The sequence below is a fragment of the Sinocyclocheilus grahami genome, unplaced genomic scaffold (assembly GCF_001515645.1).
Source record: "Sinocyclocheilus grahami isolate Dianchi unplaced genomic scaffold, SAMN03320097.WGS_v1.1 scaffold152.1, whole genome shotgun sequence".
Taxonomy (NCBI): domain Eukaryota; kingdom Metazoa; phylum Chordata; class Actinopteri; order Cypriniformes; family Cyprinidae; genus Sinocyclocheilus; species Sinocyclocheilus grahami.
Window position 1 is genome coordinate 1,601,168 of NW_015505331.1, and position 19,914 is coordinate 1,621,081.

General features: G+C 37.2%; 1 protein-coding gene across 1 annotated transcript in view; it reads right to left on the reverse strand.

Moving 5' to 3' along the window:
- Nucleotides 1–8,848: 8,848 nt before the first annotated feature.
- LOC107592373 (major facilitator superfamily domain-containing protein 3-like) overlaps nucleotides 8,849–19,914 on the reverse strand; it is a 38,458-nt gene continuing 27,392 nt past the window's right edge. The window contains exons 4-6 of the mRNA XM_016281873.1: nucleotides 19,499–19,635; nucleotides 13,568–13,677; nucleotides 8,849–10,249 (exon numbers count right to left, since the gene is read on the reverse strand). Of these exons, the coding sequence (XP_016137359.1) occupies nucleotides 10,046–10,249; nucleotides 13,568–13,677; nucleotides 19,499–19,635 (451 nt within the window). The 3' untranslated portion in view covers nucleotides 8,849–10,045. The remainder of the gene's footprint in view (nucleotides 10,250–13,567; nucleotides 13,678–19,498; nucleotides 19,636–19,914) is intronic.

The following is a 19,914-nucleotide window of genomic DNA, read 5'->3' on the forward strand; positions in this document are numbered from 1 at the left end:
CCTTTTCTAGTGGGTTTCTGTTGGGTGGGTCCAGTGATGAAGTTGAGTGATTCTCTTTTATAGTTTTGGCAGGCTATTCACTGGCATTAAGAGCAGGAAGACCCACTCTTAATGAGCAGGTCACTGAAAGCCCTCTGAGTGATTAGCTCAATTAAGGCTCCTTCCCATCACTGAGGAGTGCCATGTCCAAATCAGTTTAATCACAACATTTCTTCAATACCAGCCCCCTATACAGCTATATCACACTCAGCATGGTAATTAAATGAATAATATGGTCAAATCGTTTAGTTTTACTTGGTGTTGGTTCAGCTGGAACTTCAATTAGATCAGTAGTTATTCAGTAGAAGAACTAGCAAACAAAACAAACAGCAAACACATTTCAGAAATGTATTAGACACATATAGAGAGACAAATGTTTCTCTCCTCCTCTTGGTGAGTGGACATGGTTTGTCGTTTCACACAGACCTCCACTCCTCACACCTCCAGTCACAGCAAGACAGTTCTCTGTGTTCCTGCTGCCTGACTGTATCAGTGAGACAGCTCACTGCCAGAGATCTGAGCTACTTTTAACAATTTAAGCCACGCTTGGAAAAAAAAATGTTCAAAGTGTGTTTCCTCAAAGTGAGGAAACGAAGCACCGTGTAAGCCTGGTCTTAACCGGTATTGGGTGATCCTAAATAAAATAATAATATACAAATAAATAAATAAATATAAATAATAAATAAATCCTGGCTGCATCATAAAAGTGGTCTGTGCAAATTGTGTACAATATTCAAAGTCATTTGAAGCTATACGAAGTAAAATTAAAGTCATTATTCATTAAAATATCTCACTGGCATGTTCACAAGAGGTCATGAGAGAAGAATCAAGGATGGAGGATACAATGTAAAAATGATTTTTCGAAGTTGCAAATAAAACAAAGATTAGCAGAGTACGGTTTACAAGAAGATACGATTTTAGTCTTTCTACTTCAAAATTTTGCTTTTGATTTAATGTCGCTTGCCATTTATTTGAAATGATTTGTTAAATTTATTAGCAAGTCAAAATTGTTTTAACGGTGTATAAGACTTAGAATATAGTGCATGAGTATTTGCATGACTATTTGTACAGTATATTTTATGCTGATTTTGCATTTGAAAGCACTCCATTATGGGGACGTCATGGGGAAGTCATGGCCTAATGGTTAGAGAGTCGGACTCGTAACCCAAAGGTTGCGGGTTCGAGTCTTGTACCGGCAGGGATTGTAGGTGGGGGGAGTGAATGTACAGCGCTCTCTCCCACCTTCAATACCACGACTGAGGTGCCCTTAAGCAAGGCACCGAACCCCCAACTGCTCCCCGGGCGCCGCAGCATAAATGGCTGCCCACTGCTCCAGGTGTGTGTTCACTGCTGTGTGTGTGTGCACTTTGGATGGGTTAAATGCAGAGCACTAATTCCAAATATGGGTCACCATACTTGGCCACCTGTCACGTCACTTCACACTTAAAATTAATTGTAACTGCATGGAAAAAGAGAAGAGTTAAATTACTCAAAATTTGTCCTTTTGTGCACCACAGAAGAAAGAAAATCATATGGGTTTGGAACATCACAAATATGAGTAAATGATTGTCATTAAAGGGTGAACTGTCCCTTTAAGGGACATTAATCATCAAGGTCTCCCTTGACCTTCAAATTTTTATTTTCATACTTAGTATGCAGATGAAAAGATACAACACAAACATCTTCATGAATATATAAACATACATTTTTAAGTATGGAACAAATTAGAATTCATAAATCCGGCACTGAAGGATAAGTCATGGCGCAGTTTTGATTTATCATCGCCTTTTGACTTTGGAAGGAATTATGCCAATGAAATAAAACCAGCGACTTTGGCAAGCCCCCCCACACAGCTCATGATTCCTCCATCTCATCATCCTAACACGTCTGTGGATCAGTATCCAATTATGTCCCAGGATGCACTGACATCTCTACATTCACTGGAATGTCCTCTGGGTCATCCCTTTAGAAAGTCAAGCAATGCATTCCTCTCACACTATCTGGCTTTTAAAAAAACAGACAATGAGGTTCATTTATGTCTTCAGAAAAGGGCAGTGTAACAGGACAAAATGTTTTGTGATGTTAGAAAGATCAATTGCTTTATAGAAGTTGTAAACTAATACTGATTCAATCCTGAATACTAATTCAAACCTGCAGTAATCTATATGCAGTGGTTTATGACAGGAGATAAAATTCAGGCCATTCACTGATTCAGTATGCAATAATACAGGTTTAAATGACACATTATAGTGACTAATTGGGCTGTATTGTGAAACAGGTAATCCCTAACTTTTCCTACAGGTGTTATTGTAAGATTAGAAGAAATTTGAGCAGCTTTAGCTCTCTAGCAGAGCCAAACATTCTCTCAGTGTCACAAGACTGAATATGACCACAGATTAAATTACTTTAAGCGATAGTTTAACCAATAATGAAAATGTATCATTCATCATTTACTGTACTCACAATTATGTTGTTCAAACCCATATGTACCCATATTCACTGTAAATGCACGGAACGAAACAAAATTAAATAATAAAATTAAATATTAAAATTTTTAAATAAATATACGTTTTTTTTTTTTTAAACAATCACTAAATGTAACAATTAAATCTCTAAAAAAAATCTGTGAAATGTCACATCTAGTTTGCAGCAGTTACATTTAATGAACACGCCATTGAAAAGCACCCTTTGGCCTGTCATTTCCCAAGCAGGCCTCGCCACAATGGCCGGCCCGATGAAGCGAACAGAAATAGTATTTCGAATCATGCTGCCGTGGTCCGATGAACATCCCCGCTTCACACTCTGAGCAAAGAATGCGCAGTGATGTCACCGGGAGGCAGGGGTAAGTGAGAAATGCTGTGATTTAGGGACAGGACATGGTGGAGGGAGAGAGGAAGGGGATGAACAGTGGGAGCAGTGAGGGGGAAAGAGAGGGGGATGAGATGGGAATGAGAGAGGTCTCCGGGCTTCTGCTGCCACCGCCGTAATGGCCCAAACGAGGTGGAGGGGAGAGCAGTGGAGTGAAGCCAGGGGTGAGGCGGTGGTGACTCTGCTTCAACGCCATATGAGCTGGCAGCTTGTCACAACTCAACCCATCACACAAACGCAGACGCAGACACATTCCCATTATCCTACACATCAGATCAGACCCGCTTCCGCAGCCCTTACACGTTACCAGCACAAGGGTGATAAACACGTCAGAATCAACCAGCATTCCTTGTCCACACCAAGCACCATCATCAGGCCAACAATAATCAGTTACACGCTCTCTAAAATGCTTGTTACAGCAATATTCATCATAATCGACTTTGTTGGGATCTTTTCTCTTGCAATCAATCAGAACCATCTATTCCTCATTCTGTCTCTCTATTCATCCATCTATCTATCCGTCGATACATCTATCGATCCATCTATCAATCTTCCATCTATCCATCCATCCATCTCTGTCTATCTGGCCATCTGTCCATCCGTCTATTCATCAGTCTATCCATCCAGCTATCTGGCTTATAAACCTTTGAGTCAAGATTCATTGTTTGCCTGGACCAACTTTGCGCTTTTCTAGTTAAAATTATGGTTTTATACTTTTCTCTTTTTTTAAATTCAGTTTAATTTTTTTGTTATCTCAATTGAAATTCATGAATTGAAATGAAAAAAAGGAATTCTCAGATTAGTTTTGAATGGAGCACAACCCTGGTTGTCAGACTGAGCCTTTATGCATGCATTTTCCATGTCTTTCCTATGAATATTTAAGCAGATTAAAGACAGGTTGGTAAAAATAGCTGAATATGATTTTTTTGTGGGCACATGGTTAAAGAAGGAACAAAAAAAACCTCCCCTTTGAAAATAAGATGAGTCTGAATTGATTATTTCATCTCTTTAAGTACATACATTTTTAAATCGCATTTGAAGGATAAATTGAAATATTGGATATATACAAATGACAAACCATTTCAAGAAAACAACCATCTGAAACAGTGAAATGATTGTAACCAGTGTACAAAACCAATCTGTTTAAGTCACTGAAGCTTTTTCTTGTAAAATGACCGTGCTATAGAAAACCGTTTGGAACCTAGTGCAGTTTTTTCACTTCATTCTCAGGCTTTTGGACCCCGCTGTACTGTATCATTCTGTTATAGTGAAGAAACATTTTGGAAATTCAGTACAGCTGATCTCAGAACTGCTATTGTTCAACATACTGACTGTCTCATGTACCGAACACCAACAACATGACCTTTAGGTCATCTCAAGCTTACCCATCTCTCTTCATCACAAACCAATAACAACACCTTTTCTACAATGTTGGCACACAAATGCAAGCGTTCTACCTCCTAAATAATAGATTGCATTATGTAAATGATATCTGAACAGTTCTGAGAGGGTTATCAAATTCAGTCAGAAATATTCCAGAACATGTGCACAGACTTTTGACAGCGCATGAAGAGTTTGCAAAGGCAGAGGAGAAAGAGGAGGAGAAGAGGAGGAGGAGGATGAATAAAAAATAAAACAAAGAGAGGGGCAACATGTGGAAAGCAGATCTGATCTGGCGACATGTATATATTTCGCATTCGGCAAACAAACAAAAGGCTGGTAAATAGCAGGAGAGGAAATGCGTGGTTATCCGATGCCGCCGCGCTGTGCTCAGCCCGCACCTCCCGGCTAGGGTTTCCCTGGCAGACAAAGAGCCACCAGCGCATTCTGCCGGCCTGCCCATAAAAAGCTGCACTGAAAAAGCCAACACCTCTTCCCTTCGGGGGCTCCACAAAACACTTTTGTTAGTCGATATTAAAACATGTTGCAATATCAGCCCTTGTCTCACAAAGGAAACTTTATCACATGCACAATGAGGTTGCTAGTTGGCTGGTTTTTAATATAGGGGCTAAGCACATCATCGGGGGAGAGGGTTGGTAAATTTGTGACTGTTTGGTTAGTTGGAGTTAACTTAGAAGAAGCTCAGCTGTTATGGGAATGATAACGATGAAACCATTCACCCAAAACTAAAATTCTGTCATTATTTGCTCACCCTCATGGCGTTCCAAAACTGTACAATTTCTTCTGTGGAACACAAAGTATTTTAAAAGTCACTGGGGTTCAAATAACACTGGACCCCACTGACATTCATAGTATGGACAAAAACCAATCAATCAATCAATCAATCAATCAATCAGCTAGTTGCCAAAGAAAGATTTCTCATTTTAAAATAAGTAAAACTGGAATAATAATAATAATAAAACTACACATACATATTCAAAAACTAATAAAAATGACAAAAACAACTAAATTACTTACATTTGAACTAAATTAAAATAATCATGGAAAATATAAAAATAAAAACTAATTGAAAATATTAATAAAAACTGTAATAGTATCTCGATGAAACTAAAATAAAACTGGTCACAAAATGTATGTAAGGATCCAGAACGGTCATGTTTCAAGTTAAAAATATTGTGCAAGGTTTGGATGAGACATGCAAAGACAGGCTGAAACAGAAAGCAGCAGAATGGGCTTTGGTGGCTGTACAGTCTCTGGACTCACTCACTCAGCTGGACAACTCCTCCCAATTTCTCGGACCCAGTCCAATCGACACCACGAGACAAACTGTCCCTTTACTTCTCACTCTACACTGTGCCCTTTCTTCTCTTCTCAGCTTATTTCCCAAAGACCTGAGGCTCTAATGCTTCTTTCTACTCCCAGAAAATGGAAACTTAATGCCTGGGAAAAGTGCAAGAAACAACTTGAGGTCTGTTACCATCATGCCATACCTATTGTTTGTTGCTGTTAGGTAAGACAAGTCAATTTACTACAGCTTTGCTACCTTAAAAACAACTGATGGTCACTTTCAGCCATCTGTAGATAGGAATCCTGGCCGCATTTCTTGCTCAAAGCTAATTGTAGGTTAACTTGCTATTTGACTGTGGTCTGAGGAGTAAACAGCAAATAACACCCTGTATGCAGATAACAACTGAAAAAACTAGGCAGTAATTAGTGAAATAACGGATTCTGACCACAATACCATAATCAGGTACAGATGGATTTGACAGACGTTTTTACATATATTTTCACAAGTATAGTCTCAGAATGTCACGCACACCACACGGACACAGATGCAGGCTTCAGCGAAAAACAGTTTATTTATAATAAGTCCAAACCAAGAGGGCAGTTCCTTGAAATAAATAACAAAAAAGCCAGGGCGTTAGGAAAAAATAGTCCAACAGAAAAACTGAGCAACAAAAACTCTTGCAAAAACGCCCGGCAGAGGGCGCTCAACGGCGCGGCCGCATGGGGGATTCGAGAGTGGAGAGGGGAGGAAGAGGCGAGAGAGCCGGCGTCCAAGCGGGGCGAAAAACTTCTGCGGGGATGCAGACGCCCGGTCTAGGAAACGGGGCAGGAGAAAAAATAGAGAGAAACAAAAACCAAAACGAATGGAAGTAACCACAACCTGACAGGAAGCCGACAATGGCGCGGACAGACCAGACTAGACAGGACCAGACCAGATGGCTGAGTGTTGGCGAACTGGCGAACAGCGATCTAGCACTGGACGACACACAAGAGGGAAAATAAATAGAGCAGGAGATTAACCGAACATTGAATTCAGGTGAGCGAAATCAACCAATAACGAGCAGTAGGGTGGTAACGAGAGGGAGGGAGGAACGCCACAGAAGAGTACATGGTGAACGATCAAAACAAAACACCATGTGTTCACAACATGTAGACAGATACACAGCCCAAAAACCGAAGGACAGGGTGATCAAACAGAGGACATGACACAGAATGGACCCTTTTCACATTTATAGGGTCCTCAGAAGCGGAAGTGGTCATAGTTGGGCAAACTTCATTAGTGGTGAATGGAGAATGGAAACTACAACAAATGTTTTTTTTTGTTTGTTTGTTTTTTTTTTTTTTTGCATTCCCAATTGCTCCAATAGTTTAAAAAAGGTGACTTTACAAAAGAGGGAAAAATATCAAGAGATTACATTGGTCAAAGGAGACAAAGATGTCAAATTTGCTGTCACTCCCTCAGCTATTGTATTAGAAACACTCACACAGCAGCATTAACTAGTTTTCTGTAATTTAATGCCATAGTAATATAACACAAAGTATAGTGCTCTAAATGTACATTACTTTAAAAAACATTTATATATATATACAGTATATACATATATATACATATATATATATATATATATACATATATATATATATATAAAAAACATTTATATATATATACAGTATATATACATATATACATATATATATATATATATATATATATATATATATATATATATATATATATATATATATATATATATATATATATATCTATATAGGTAAAATTTGTGGGCCCAGATCCTCCATCGCAATGTACTTCAAAGCAAACAACAGCCTGTATCTGGCTAAGAACTGAAGAAACTACATTCTATGAAAATGTATACTTTAATCTATACTTCTGAATATACTTTTGACGACTCTGCAAAAACCGCTGTAGCTCGATTATAACTGCGCATGTACACATACACACTCTCTGTTTGACCAGTTCTTGGTCTCTTGTGGTTTTGTGAAAGTGAAGTGTGAAGAAGACATTCCCTTCCTTTCTTCCCTGTGTTTTCTCTCTGGCTAAACCACCCAGGAAATAATGTCACAGTGAAAGGGTGAAATGCAGGTCTATTCATGAATTACGTAAGGACTCCTAATCCCTCAGACAGATCGGGAAGAATCATCTCTCTGTCACGGTGAGGGAGAGTATACAGTGTCATGTAAAAGCTAGTGATAGGGTTCAGTCTCATCAATAGCATGCGATTCTACAGTTATTACGTCATCTTATGGGGAAAAGTCTCCAGGCTCCACATGGGGAAATACTTCAGAGTTGATAGTGTTTTACTGTTCTTTACATCTAGAGAGCTGTGTGTAAAACACAAATGTACACAAGACAATATTGGATTTTCTTAAGACTAAGCGTAAGTGGTATGGCACAGGATCTCTTTATAACACAGACTTTTAATTCTTGTCTGATAAGTTCATAAAAGCACAGACGCACTCTGGGTTCAGTAATAGCTTTTATTTTTGAGTCTCATGTAGTCCAAGCTAAAATTCCAAAAATGGTTCTCGTTTGGTAAGAGCTTTGCTTATCAGAGGATTTAATTTAATGAAAAAAAAAAAAAACATCAATTGGCCACAACTTTTCCATTTATCACATAAAGTGTCATGAGTTTTAACCATTTTTTAAAATGTAGTATTTAATTGGGACTGTCTGGTTCTATTTCTCTAAGAAAACAAATCCCAAAAAAAAATAATAAAAAAATAAAACCAAGAGCAAAATGACACTATAATACAGTGCATTAAGTATATTTTTTTCAGCTTTCAACAGGAATGGAAAACATATACTGTGACTGCACTATATAGGCTAGTTGCAGTTTCATTGGATGATATTTTTATTTATTATTCCAATCCAAAACTGACATTTGTATAAATAATTATTGTTTCATGGCATCTTAAACACATTAGTTATGGCAAATCCCACACATATGCTTACATAGTCTCAACAATATCTCCACGTTTTGGCTCTGCAGTAAATTATAAAAAATATATAATAAAAGTTTTTAAGTTTTTATTTAAACAACATTTTTCAAATTATTAGCAAAGTTGTATGTAATAACCATGAATAAATTTGTGTTATTGCATAGGAAATGCAGACAACGCATTATACAAAAACATAAACATTTCAGACAAATACATGTACTGGCTCAAAAAAAATGAGCTTGATGAGTTTAACTGTTACAATGTACAGTATTTAACAGACATTAAAGGGGTCATATCATACTTTTTAAAATATTTTTTTCCCTGAGGTCCACCTACAATGTTAGTCAAGTTTTCTGCATCAAATCAGTTTGTCATGACCACTTTCTACTCTTTTTATGACTATTTCTGATGAAGACGTGCAAATGTAAACACCATGTTGACATGTGTAATGAGAAGTTTTCTAACATTTCCTAATAATTCTAGGAAGGATGAGGATTTTCAGTTGCTCCACAACCAGGAACAGCACAAGGTTTTTAACAAATTTCACTCTTTTCATTAATTCATTTGGAGTTAAGTTAATATTTTTTGGTTGCTGAACACCAAATTGGAGTCTGGGTTGGATGTACAATATTGTCAAAAGGTACAATGCTTTTTCGTAATACACTTAACTTATATTTAACTCTATATGAAAATTCATTTCCCAATTATATGACCCCTTTAATACAAGTATTGCATTGAGAATACAAAAATGCACTCCACTAAGCATAGTACCATAATTCAGTGTTCACACTATTCCCAAATTTACATGATTCCAAAAATCAAGTCCTTAAAATGTAGCATGTTACTGATTGGTCAATAAGCTGATGGAATTTGCTGCAAATGTATCTAAGGTGTCAGAAGGCATCAGATTAAAAACTAAAGGCATTTCTAAGGTGAATACATGCTGTATATAAGGAAATGTGTAAATGACTAGGGTGTGTGTAACTAAACCAAACTAGACTAGACCCTTAAACAAGCTATTCATCTTTTATAACCAGTAAAATCATATTGAATAATACAGTTGTCATTGTCCATTATATCAAGCATTATAGATTATCCATATTTTGTTATTGATTCTTTTTTAAATGATTGACTGCTGTCCTTCAAGCAGACTAGATGACATATTCACAGTGTTGCCATAGTTCAGTCTGCTTGCCATTCAGGATGACTTGTTGAAAAGCAAGTACCTTTAAAGCTAGTTAACTGTAGAGGTGCAATGTAGCTGTTAAGAAGTTGCAGTGTTTTTCAGAGAGGTGCTGGCTTTCAATGAGAGTGCTTGTGTGGCTCTTGTAACGTCAATGCTGGTTGAGTCATAAATAAATACAAATAAAAATAACATATTAATTTCACTGGCTATTTGGTCACCAATATTTTATGCAAAGTATAAGATTCAATTTCCATATCCTTCACCTAGCCATACACTCTCTCTCTCATAGGCAAACAACTCTGGTCACTGTGGCTGCTCTTTGAGCTGCTCCTTCAGGATGCCAGTCTCTGTGGCCCTCCACACGTGCAGGGCACTGCTGGAGGTGAGGAAGAGGAAAAGGATGAAGGCTATGGGAAAGCCCACAGTGTCCACCATACCACCAGCCAGGGCACTAAAACTCAATTTGCCCAGGACCTCCAGAGTGGCCAGAAAACTGTAGTGGGTGGCCTGAACAGAGACAGAGACAGAGACAGAGAGAGAGAGAGAGACAGAGAGAGACAGAGAGAGAGAGAGAGAGAGAGAGAGAGAGAGAGAGAGAGAGAGAGAGAGAGAGAGAGAGAGAGAGAGAGAGAGAGAGAGGGAAATACAGAAAGAGGTTTAGCATTAACTTTTGACGATTTGTGGGATTTTCTCGAGAACAATGAAAAAGGGACAGTAAATTATAAAGGAAGAAAGGGAAATGTGTTTTGCTGTAAGGCTAGATTCAGGTGTTACCCGTGAAACATGCCATTCATTCACAGAAATCTACATTATGACATGTTTTCAAATCATCCAAAGGTCCTGCACTTAATTATGCAAGTGATCTTTACATTAGGATGCACCGATTTTAGAAATCTGGCCAGTAACCCAAATTTGATTTAATTTTTTCATCTTATGGCTGATAAAGAGCTCATATTACAATTCTATAGTATTTTAAGGTAGTAATTTAAAAAGAAAATATTCAAATACTAAAATCACTGATGCTAAACAATACAAGTGAATTTAGACATCACACCATAATAATGTTAAGTTTTGTTATTAAAACTATAAAAAAAATTTTTTTATCTGAAATGAAGCATACATAAAATAAAATCTAAATATTAGATGAAAAACAAAAATTAGAAATGATGCCTTAGCAACTAACTGAAATTAAATTAAAATTAAAATATAATTATTTAGAAACAGAAATAGATCAACTTTAAGTCAGCGTTGGATGATGATAAAAATTAACTAAATGAAAGAAGAGGGGAAATGAGCAAGCACAATAAAATACACATATTTAAATATATATAAACATACAATTTTGCAACAAGTTAAAAACTTCTCTAATATCATCTGATAACCAATATACATTGTGCTTTCCTAATTTAAATGGCCCTTTTGCCTTAATTGGACATGACAGTCAGAGATAGTACAGGAAATAATAGGGAGAAGAGGGGAAGATGGGATCAGGAAAAAAAATGCCATAGGTGACCAGAGTATGAGCACAACTGAAATGTTTGCTTTTAACCTTTTTCACATGCGTTACTTTTCAATGATGTAACTGATGACATTTTAACTTCATTCTTATTTATCAATTTTTAACTTTGCCTCACATCAAAACAATTCCAACAGGAGGATCAAAGAGCATCCTGAATCCCTCTCTCCTGTCTAGACATCAGAGACAGTCTCCATACTCTTCTCCTTCAACTTAGCACACAGGTTGGGAAAGCAAAGCCAAGACCATTCCTTCACATGGCCCCACCACTAAAGTTAAGTGAAGTACCTTTATTCCTACAAACTTGTTTAAGGTGTTCAGTTTCTCCCTCCAGGGCCTTTCCACAAACATTCACAGTATCAGTTTTCGGTCGGCTAAAACCACCTTAAAACAAACACACACAAGCTGCTCTCGCTACGGTATGTATGTCATAGGAACATTTCAAATGAACCTATAGTTTACAATCCTCCTTCTGGTTATTTCACTCTGAACGTGAATCTGAATTATTCATTGCTTGGGGACCAAGGGAAAACATACACTACTCTTATTGTTTAATGAGTTAGTGCCATTAATTCAGCACTACTGAGCTGATTGAATGACAAATAGCTGAGAGAGCAGTGAAAGATCACATGCAAGCAGCGCAGGCCCATTTAAACAGGACAATACAATCATGTCAAAGATGAACGAGGGGATGAAACGAGAGAACATGGGAGGGGAGAGCTATCTGTGAACAGTGAGAACTACAGTTTATCATCTAGGGGACACATAAATAAACAAATAGAGAGAAAGAACAAATGAACTAACAAGGAGAGAAATTAGGAAACACAAGATTAGCGGGACAAAATAGGAAGCTGATTGCTGTGAAGAATAGATTTGGTATGGATGCACTCCTTATTGATAGACAGATAAGCTGTCTTTACACTGTAATGGTGACACAGAAGCACCTTGTTAGTTCATTGACAAAGTAAAATGACAGAATATAGTTTGCAAAACACACCTAATGCACCTTGCATTAGATGTGTTTTGCAAACTATATACTGTACAAGAATCACTCATGCGAAATGCATCTGCTGCTTTATTCCCATGCACATACAAAACACAAGACAAAAATAAACAAAAATCTTTGTTTATAGATTTGCAGCATGGATTTCATAATCACCACAGCTGTATAAATATCTGTAAAATTCTCAGCAATTTTAAATAACAAAATTGAAAATTAGTATATATTTCTGAAACAAACAAAAAAAAATTATAAATTCATAATTTTCTGACACTGTCAGAAAAACGTTGCCAGGACAAGAAAGAAAAATCTGCACTACTTGCCTGACTGTATACATACGTTCAAACACACACACACACACACACAAGACCATGGCATCTCATAAACTGAAGGCCAATATAAATACTTGATAATAGCTCTTGCAATGAATATTCCTATAATAAAAAGAGCTTCATTCATTTACAGCCATACTACACATTCAAAGTTTTGGGGACACTGAAGACTGAAGTAATGGCTGCTGAAAATTCATAATATTCATAATATAATGTTTTACTGTACTTCAGATCAAATAAATGCAGGCTTGGTGAGCACAAGAGCATTATTTAAAAATCTTACTGACCCCAAACTTTCAACGGTAGTGTACAAACACGTTACTGAAACAGTGCAAGCTGTTACTATTGAGACTTTTTGCTGAGAAGAAATTTTTGAAAACTAGGGAACAGACACAAGAAATAACACAAATCGTCTTAAACTTGTAGGTATTGCCCACATGAGCACCACAGTTCAATGTGTCAGAGCTAGTGAACTAACCACTGGGTTCCTGCTACAACCAAAGATATAATCTTGACCAACTATAATAATAAAAAAAAGAATCAAATGTCAAATCTATGAATGAGAATAGACTTTCTGATGCATATGCTTTGTAGGTGATTGATGAGCTGAAATGGGTTGACGTGCAGAGCTAAAGAGTGTGAAAACTGCTCAGATCTCTGATGGAGCTATTGACTGACAGATAAATTAGCTTTTGACTGTTGTGATATGCTCACTTATGTGGCAGACAGGAAACACTCTCAGGCTTTCTGCAGTTCACGGCCTGTTGTGAGACTCTACCTGTCAACAACTATCAAAAACTGTGAGATGCATGTTTTGTTGTCTTCAGAACCTGACTGCTAAAACTGAAGAGAAAACACAATAGATTTGTCACGCTGTTGACCTTAGGTGAACACGTGTGATGCCGTTAAGCAGTCTGTTCTGATCTGTCAGGGAGCATGAAGAGCTACGGTCAGTTGAAGAGGGTGGCATGTGATACCTGTATGCTCTCCTCGGCTCTCTGTGTGCAGTTCATCATTGTGGTGAAAGTCAGAGTGGTGATGAGACCAGCTATGAAATGCTGCAAACTCAGACTCAGCACTGCAATACCTGAGGGAGAAAGAAGACACAATCCACATTAATATAACATACTTCCCTACATACTGCCCATGCTTTAGGTCTGCGTCAAAAAGCCTCAGATCATGAGCAACTCACAGCGTGTTCCTATTGCAGACAGTCCTCAAGTTTGAATTTGTGGCTTTGAATTTACATACTGCCAGTAAAAATGCAACGTCTTAAATATTGCACTGAAGATCTGTCAGTGTCAGCTGTTCATGAGAGCGATGGCCTGTAGTAAGTAGCTGCTCTTGTGGCTGGATTTTCTGGTGCTCAGTGCTCTGAAGTGACCAGCTGAATGGTCACAGAGTGTCCAAAATTATTTTTCCTACCCATTTCTGAAATCTGGAGGTGTAAATGACTGGGCTGGGGGTACCAATAATTCTCTCACAGACAAATGTATCTTTCTTTTGTCCAATTTGGTAGCCAACCCAAAGCAGACAATTATTGAAATGCATATGAAGTATCTCACTGGGAGACATGCTGTAACAAACAGTATGACAAATTTCAAACAGTTTTGAAATCTGTATGACTGGTCGTCAGGTTTGCATGCTGTACTGACTGGCAAGACAGCAGAAATGAGCAACAGCCAACAAAATTGTGAAAGACAGCAAAGGTACCAGAAAAGAACAACACTGTGGGAAGCAGGATCCCCAAAAAACTAAGAAAAATGTAAATAAAAATGGTAAAAAGTAAAGCAAAAAAGGAGTCAAAAAAGATTGCAGAGTGACAAACTTTTGTCTTATAATGTGTTCTTGGGCTTACTTCTACTCATCACTGTCATACCCGTGTTAGAAGGAACAGGACTTTACATGCTAGTTATTACACTGTGCTCTCCCAGACTATTATTTATGCAGACAGAACCATGTCAAACTACTAGCAGTTTAACTTAACATACACTAAAATCTGACTCTATATGATGCCCCAATTGACGCTTAGAAATCAGTCTTTTTGACGTTGATTATTTAATTCACAGTTACGCCCACCTAGAGCATGAGACAGACAGTCTATCATTAATGCTTCAAATCAATTATTACCAGAAGCTCATTTGCCAAAAAACAAAACAAAAAAAAATCACGAAGCTTTCACATCCAGCTCCATCTGAATTATTCACTGGAAATGTTTAGTTCTGCCTAACAAGACTTCTCCATTACTTATCCAGGAACCACAGGAAGGAAAATCAGCTCTTCTGAGGCATCCAGCCTCATACAATATTGAAAAATATTTTCTGCAGAACTTCATCATTATTTTTTTGTTCCATTTTGTTTGGGAGAGCAGCAGAAAGAGAGACGGGGAGAGAGAGAATAAGAAAGACAGAGAGATGAGGGAGTTGTCAAACAGAAGCTCGCTGACAAAAACAACTCGACTAAAAAGCCACGACATCCTGGGGAAGAAGTAATACAGTGGCAAAAAATACTGAGTAAAACAGTTAAAACGCAAGAGTTTCCCCATTTCCTTTTCTCATTTTCATTAAATAAACATTCAAAGCACCTGTGAGAGAAAGAGACAGGAAAAAAAAAGAAACAGGCAGAGGGTTTGAATATGGGTTTATTCATTTATCAAAGTGAGCCGTGAGAATACTCAAGGTAAAATAGCATTGGCCTCAGCAGACAGAAACAGAAACGCAAATCCACTTATGCAAGTTGAACCGTGAAGAGAGTGTGTTTGACATAACTTCTGTATGATCACTTCTATAGAGCTCATGCATAAAATGTGTCTTGAATTCTGCTGAATCCAAGCACTAGGACTATAAAGACAGTCATCAGAACAGATCTACAGGAGTCTTACAGAAGATTCATGGAATAAAATTTCAAGAAAATTTTTCAGAAAAGAGAACACACTGATCTGAGGCTGGATCAGTACTGAATGTACTGAATGTATGATATCAGCCTCTGGTACTTGGTTTTTATATTAAAACAGACACCTAAGGCAACAAATAAACAGCCTTGAGCAGCCGATGAAATGAAACCAAGTCTATGAACAGACTCAATTTGTGACTAATCTGACCATTTCCCCCCCTTTCTAGTGAAAGAAAAAACAATTGTTGGGTTCAGCAATTATTTATTTATTTATTTAGTCATTTAGCAGATGCTTTTATCCAAAGCGACTTACAAATGAGGACAACAGAAGCAATCATTTGTAGTTTTAAAACAACTAAAAACAGATCCAAAACTAAAAGCTAAAACTTTATAAATACTACTTATAAACATTTTAAAAATAAAGAAATTAAATACAAATTGCAAATGCATGCAACAAAATTTCTAAATGTAATATTTAACTGAAAAACAAAAAATAAAGCTAAAAACAATTCAAAATATTAAAGAACAAAAGGTATAGGAGTATAATAATGATTCTAACATAACAAACAAAAAAAACTACATGTTAGGGAAGTAACGATTCACTCAACTCACGATTCGAATCACGATTTATTTATTTATTTTATAACAAAATGAGATTTAAGACAAATTATAAATTAAATGTGTCCTTTTATTATTGCTTGGACAAAATGCTGCACATTTCTTTGTGAAATTGAAATATAACACTATAATAATATATAGTAAATAGTAAATTATTGCTCTTTTGTTGGTTTTGATTGCTTCTATTGTCCTCATTTGTAAGTCGCTTTGGAAAAAAGCGTCTGCTAAATAACAAAATTTAAATATAATGTAAATGTAAATAACAAAACTACATTGAAATTTTAAAACAAGCCCCAAATCAAATAAATAAGTAACACAAATAAAAGAAATCTCTTCATATAAACAAACTAAAGCACATACATACACATTTATAAATTCAATATATATATTATTTAATTTCCATTTAGTTTGTTGAAGTATTAAAATAACTAAAATGAAATAAAACTAAAACTTAATAAAAGACCTATACAGACATAATCAATTTAGACATAATTGAACTAAAATTTAAATAAATAACAAATACAAATAATACAAATCAAACGACAGTAGTTTCTCAGTAATCCTAAAAAATAACACTGTCAAACATACATGCTAAAAAACAACAACTTACTTACACATAGTAAGAAATGGTTATAAAAACTGAAACAGAAGTGAAACGAGAAGTAGGAAAGAGGAGAAATAAAAAGCGATACTTATCCTTTGCCGTTGTCCCTGCCCGGTGGAGTCGCACGGTAGAGTCGATGGTCTTTACACTCCTCGGTCTTCACACGAGGAGGCCGTCACGCGACGGCTGCCGCAGTAAACTAAGCTTTTTTATACCCGTCTAACAAAATACTAAATTATTTCAGCTGGACACACTTTCCTTATTTTTCCACAACAAATAGCCAAGCAAGCGCAGACACTGACAAGATACGCGATACAGAACGAGACAAAACGCGATATCAGCACGTCTCCACACAGTAAACAAAACAAGCGTTTCCTAGCAGCGACAATTGCACTAAACACTAATGAGACGAGTAAATACACTTATGAGCTGCTTTTAACTTCCACTGATAAAGACTGCTTCTCTCAAAGAGTATTTCTTTACACCATTTTCTGCTGGCGCTTGAACACACTTTCCTTATTTTTTCACAACAAATGGCCAAGCAAGCGCAGACACTGACAAGATACGCGATACAGAACGAGACCAAACACGATATCAGCATGTCTCCACACAGTAAACAAAACAAGCTTTTCTCTTATCTCACCATTTTGTTTGTTTGTTTGTTTTATTTAAGTTATTTAAGTAATATTGGTTTAATTGCTTTTATGGTTGCGATGTGGTGGTGCCATTTTCTATATTTTGGACTGTTGTTTTTACTTCTGTTCCCTTTCAGGTTGGTCTCTCAACATTGTGTAATCGCTAGGGGAAATCCCTTTCTCCAAACTTTCCTGAAGCCTCATTGAATCCCATTATTGCACCAAAATAGCCAATGGCAGCCAACCAGGAAATGGATGGACAGGTCGTATCTCAAGGCAGGCTGCCAGTCAGGCGCCCCGCAAAGACCAGCTCCCTTTTTCGGCAAGTCCGTCCCATGGATGGAAGTCCGTATCTCTGCCTTCTAAGCCATGTAGAACCACAGCCCACATTGCTGAGAAGGCATACATTGCTGCTGGACATGCAGCATCTGCCCTTCACACAATGGCGATCCTGCAGGTTTTCCAGATGAGGCTCCTGAAGTCCCTGGTTGAGGAGGGGCCAGACCTGGAGTCTTTTCGGTAAGCGTGCCAATGCTCCATTCTGCACGAGATTGAGGTCTTTGTCAGCACAGTGACAAGCCTCAAACTCAAGCCACCCCTCTGCCCCAATCACCAGCTTGCGATGCGATCCCAAGTCGCCATTACGTCAAGGGTCATCAAAGATGCTACGTTATGGGGACTTAGCTCGCAGACCATCCCACTTCAGCAGTGTGATCATGTCAGAGGTGCTGGAGTAGAGTGCCCCGCAGTTGCATGCAGAAATTCTGTCTTTTCTAACCAGAGAGAGTGCCCAACGAGCAGCGAGAGTGTGGGCTGTACAGCCGCTACTTCTTAGTCCCGAAAAAAGATGGGGGAATAGTGGTAGACTTTTATAGCGGTAGACCTGAAAGATGCCTACTTTCATATCCAGATAGCCCCTCATCTAAGGCACTTTCTGAGATTTACTTTCGAGGACATTCCTTATCAATTCAAAGTCCTGCCATTCGGCCTGGCTCTGGCACCATGCACTTTCATGATGTGCATGAACGCAGTGCTTTCTCCCCTGAGACTATGCGGAATGTGCATGCTGAACCTCGACGACTGGCTCATCATCGCTCAGTCCCGAACGGTGCTAGAGGAGCACAAACGTAAGCTCCTCGCCCATTTAACTCACCTAGGTCTTTCAGTGAACATGCAAAAGATTCAATATATATATTATTTAATTTCCATTTAGTTTGTTGAAGTATTAAAATAACTAAAATGAAATAAAACTAAAACTTAATAAAAGACCTATACAGACATAATCAATTTAGACATAATTGAACTAAAATTTAAATAAATAACAAATACAAATAATACAAATCAAACGACAGTAGTTTCTCAGTAATCCTAAAAAATAACACTGTCAAACATACATGCTAAAAAACAACAACTTACTTACACATAGTAAGAAATGGTTATAAAAACTGAAACAGAAGTGAAACGAGAAGTAGGAAAGAGGAGAAATAAAAAGCGATACTTATCCTTTGCCGTTGTCCCTGCCCGGTGGAGTCGCACGGTAGAGTCGATGGTCTTTACACTCCTCGGTCTTCACACGAGGAGGCCGTCACGCGACGGCTGCCGCAGTAAACTAAGCTTTTTTATACCCGTCTAACAAAATACTAAATTATTTCAGCTGGACACACTTTCCTTATTTTTCCACAACAAATAGCCAAGCAAGCGCAGACACTGACAAGATACGCGATACAGAACGAGACAAAACGCGATATCAGCACGTCTCCACACAGTAAACAAAACAAGCGTTTCCTAGCAGCGACAATTGCACTAAACACTAATGAGACGAGTAAATACACTTATGAGCTGCTTTTAACTTCCAATGATAAAGACTGCTTCTCTCAAAGAGTATTTCTTTACTTTTTTATACCCGTCTAACAAAATACTAAATTATTTCAGCTGGACACACTTTCCTTATTTTTCCACAACAAATAGCCAAGCAAGCGCAGACACTGACAAGATACGCGATACAGAACGAGACCAAACACGATATCAGCTAATATCAGATATATAGATAATTATATTTGCATAATATTTGCTTATACATAAATATTATCTATAAAAAAATAAATATATATATTAAAAAAATTATGTTAAAATATAAAAATAACTTTATAATAAACAACTTTCTCCAATTGTCACATAAGCACCAAATACATTTTTGCCATTGTGATTTGATGATCTCATTGTTTGCAGAAGTGAGCTCTGGAAGACCATGCTGACAGTCCGCATCATAAACACACGTCTCATCAGCAGGCCAATACTGAGGACATAAAAGAGAGAAAGTTCAGTTATATTATCTCAAACTCCACAAATATACAATATAATGTAATGCAATGTCATGTAATATAATTTTTAAATTTTTAAAAGAAATTAATACTATTATTTGTTGGGGACACATTGAATTAATCCAAAGTGAGAAGGAAAGACATTTATAATGTTACAAAATTTTTTATTTTTTATTCTAGTCTATCATTTTGAGTTTCTATTTTCCATTTATTATTTATTAAAAATCCTGGGGGGGGGGGGGGGGGGTCACCAA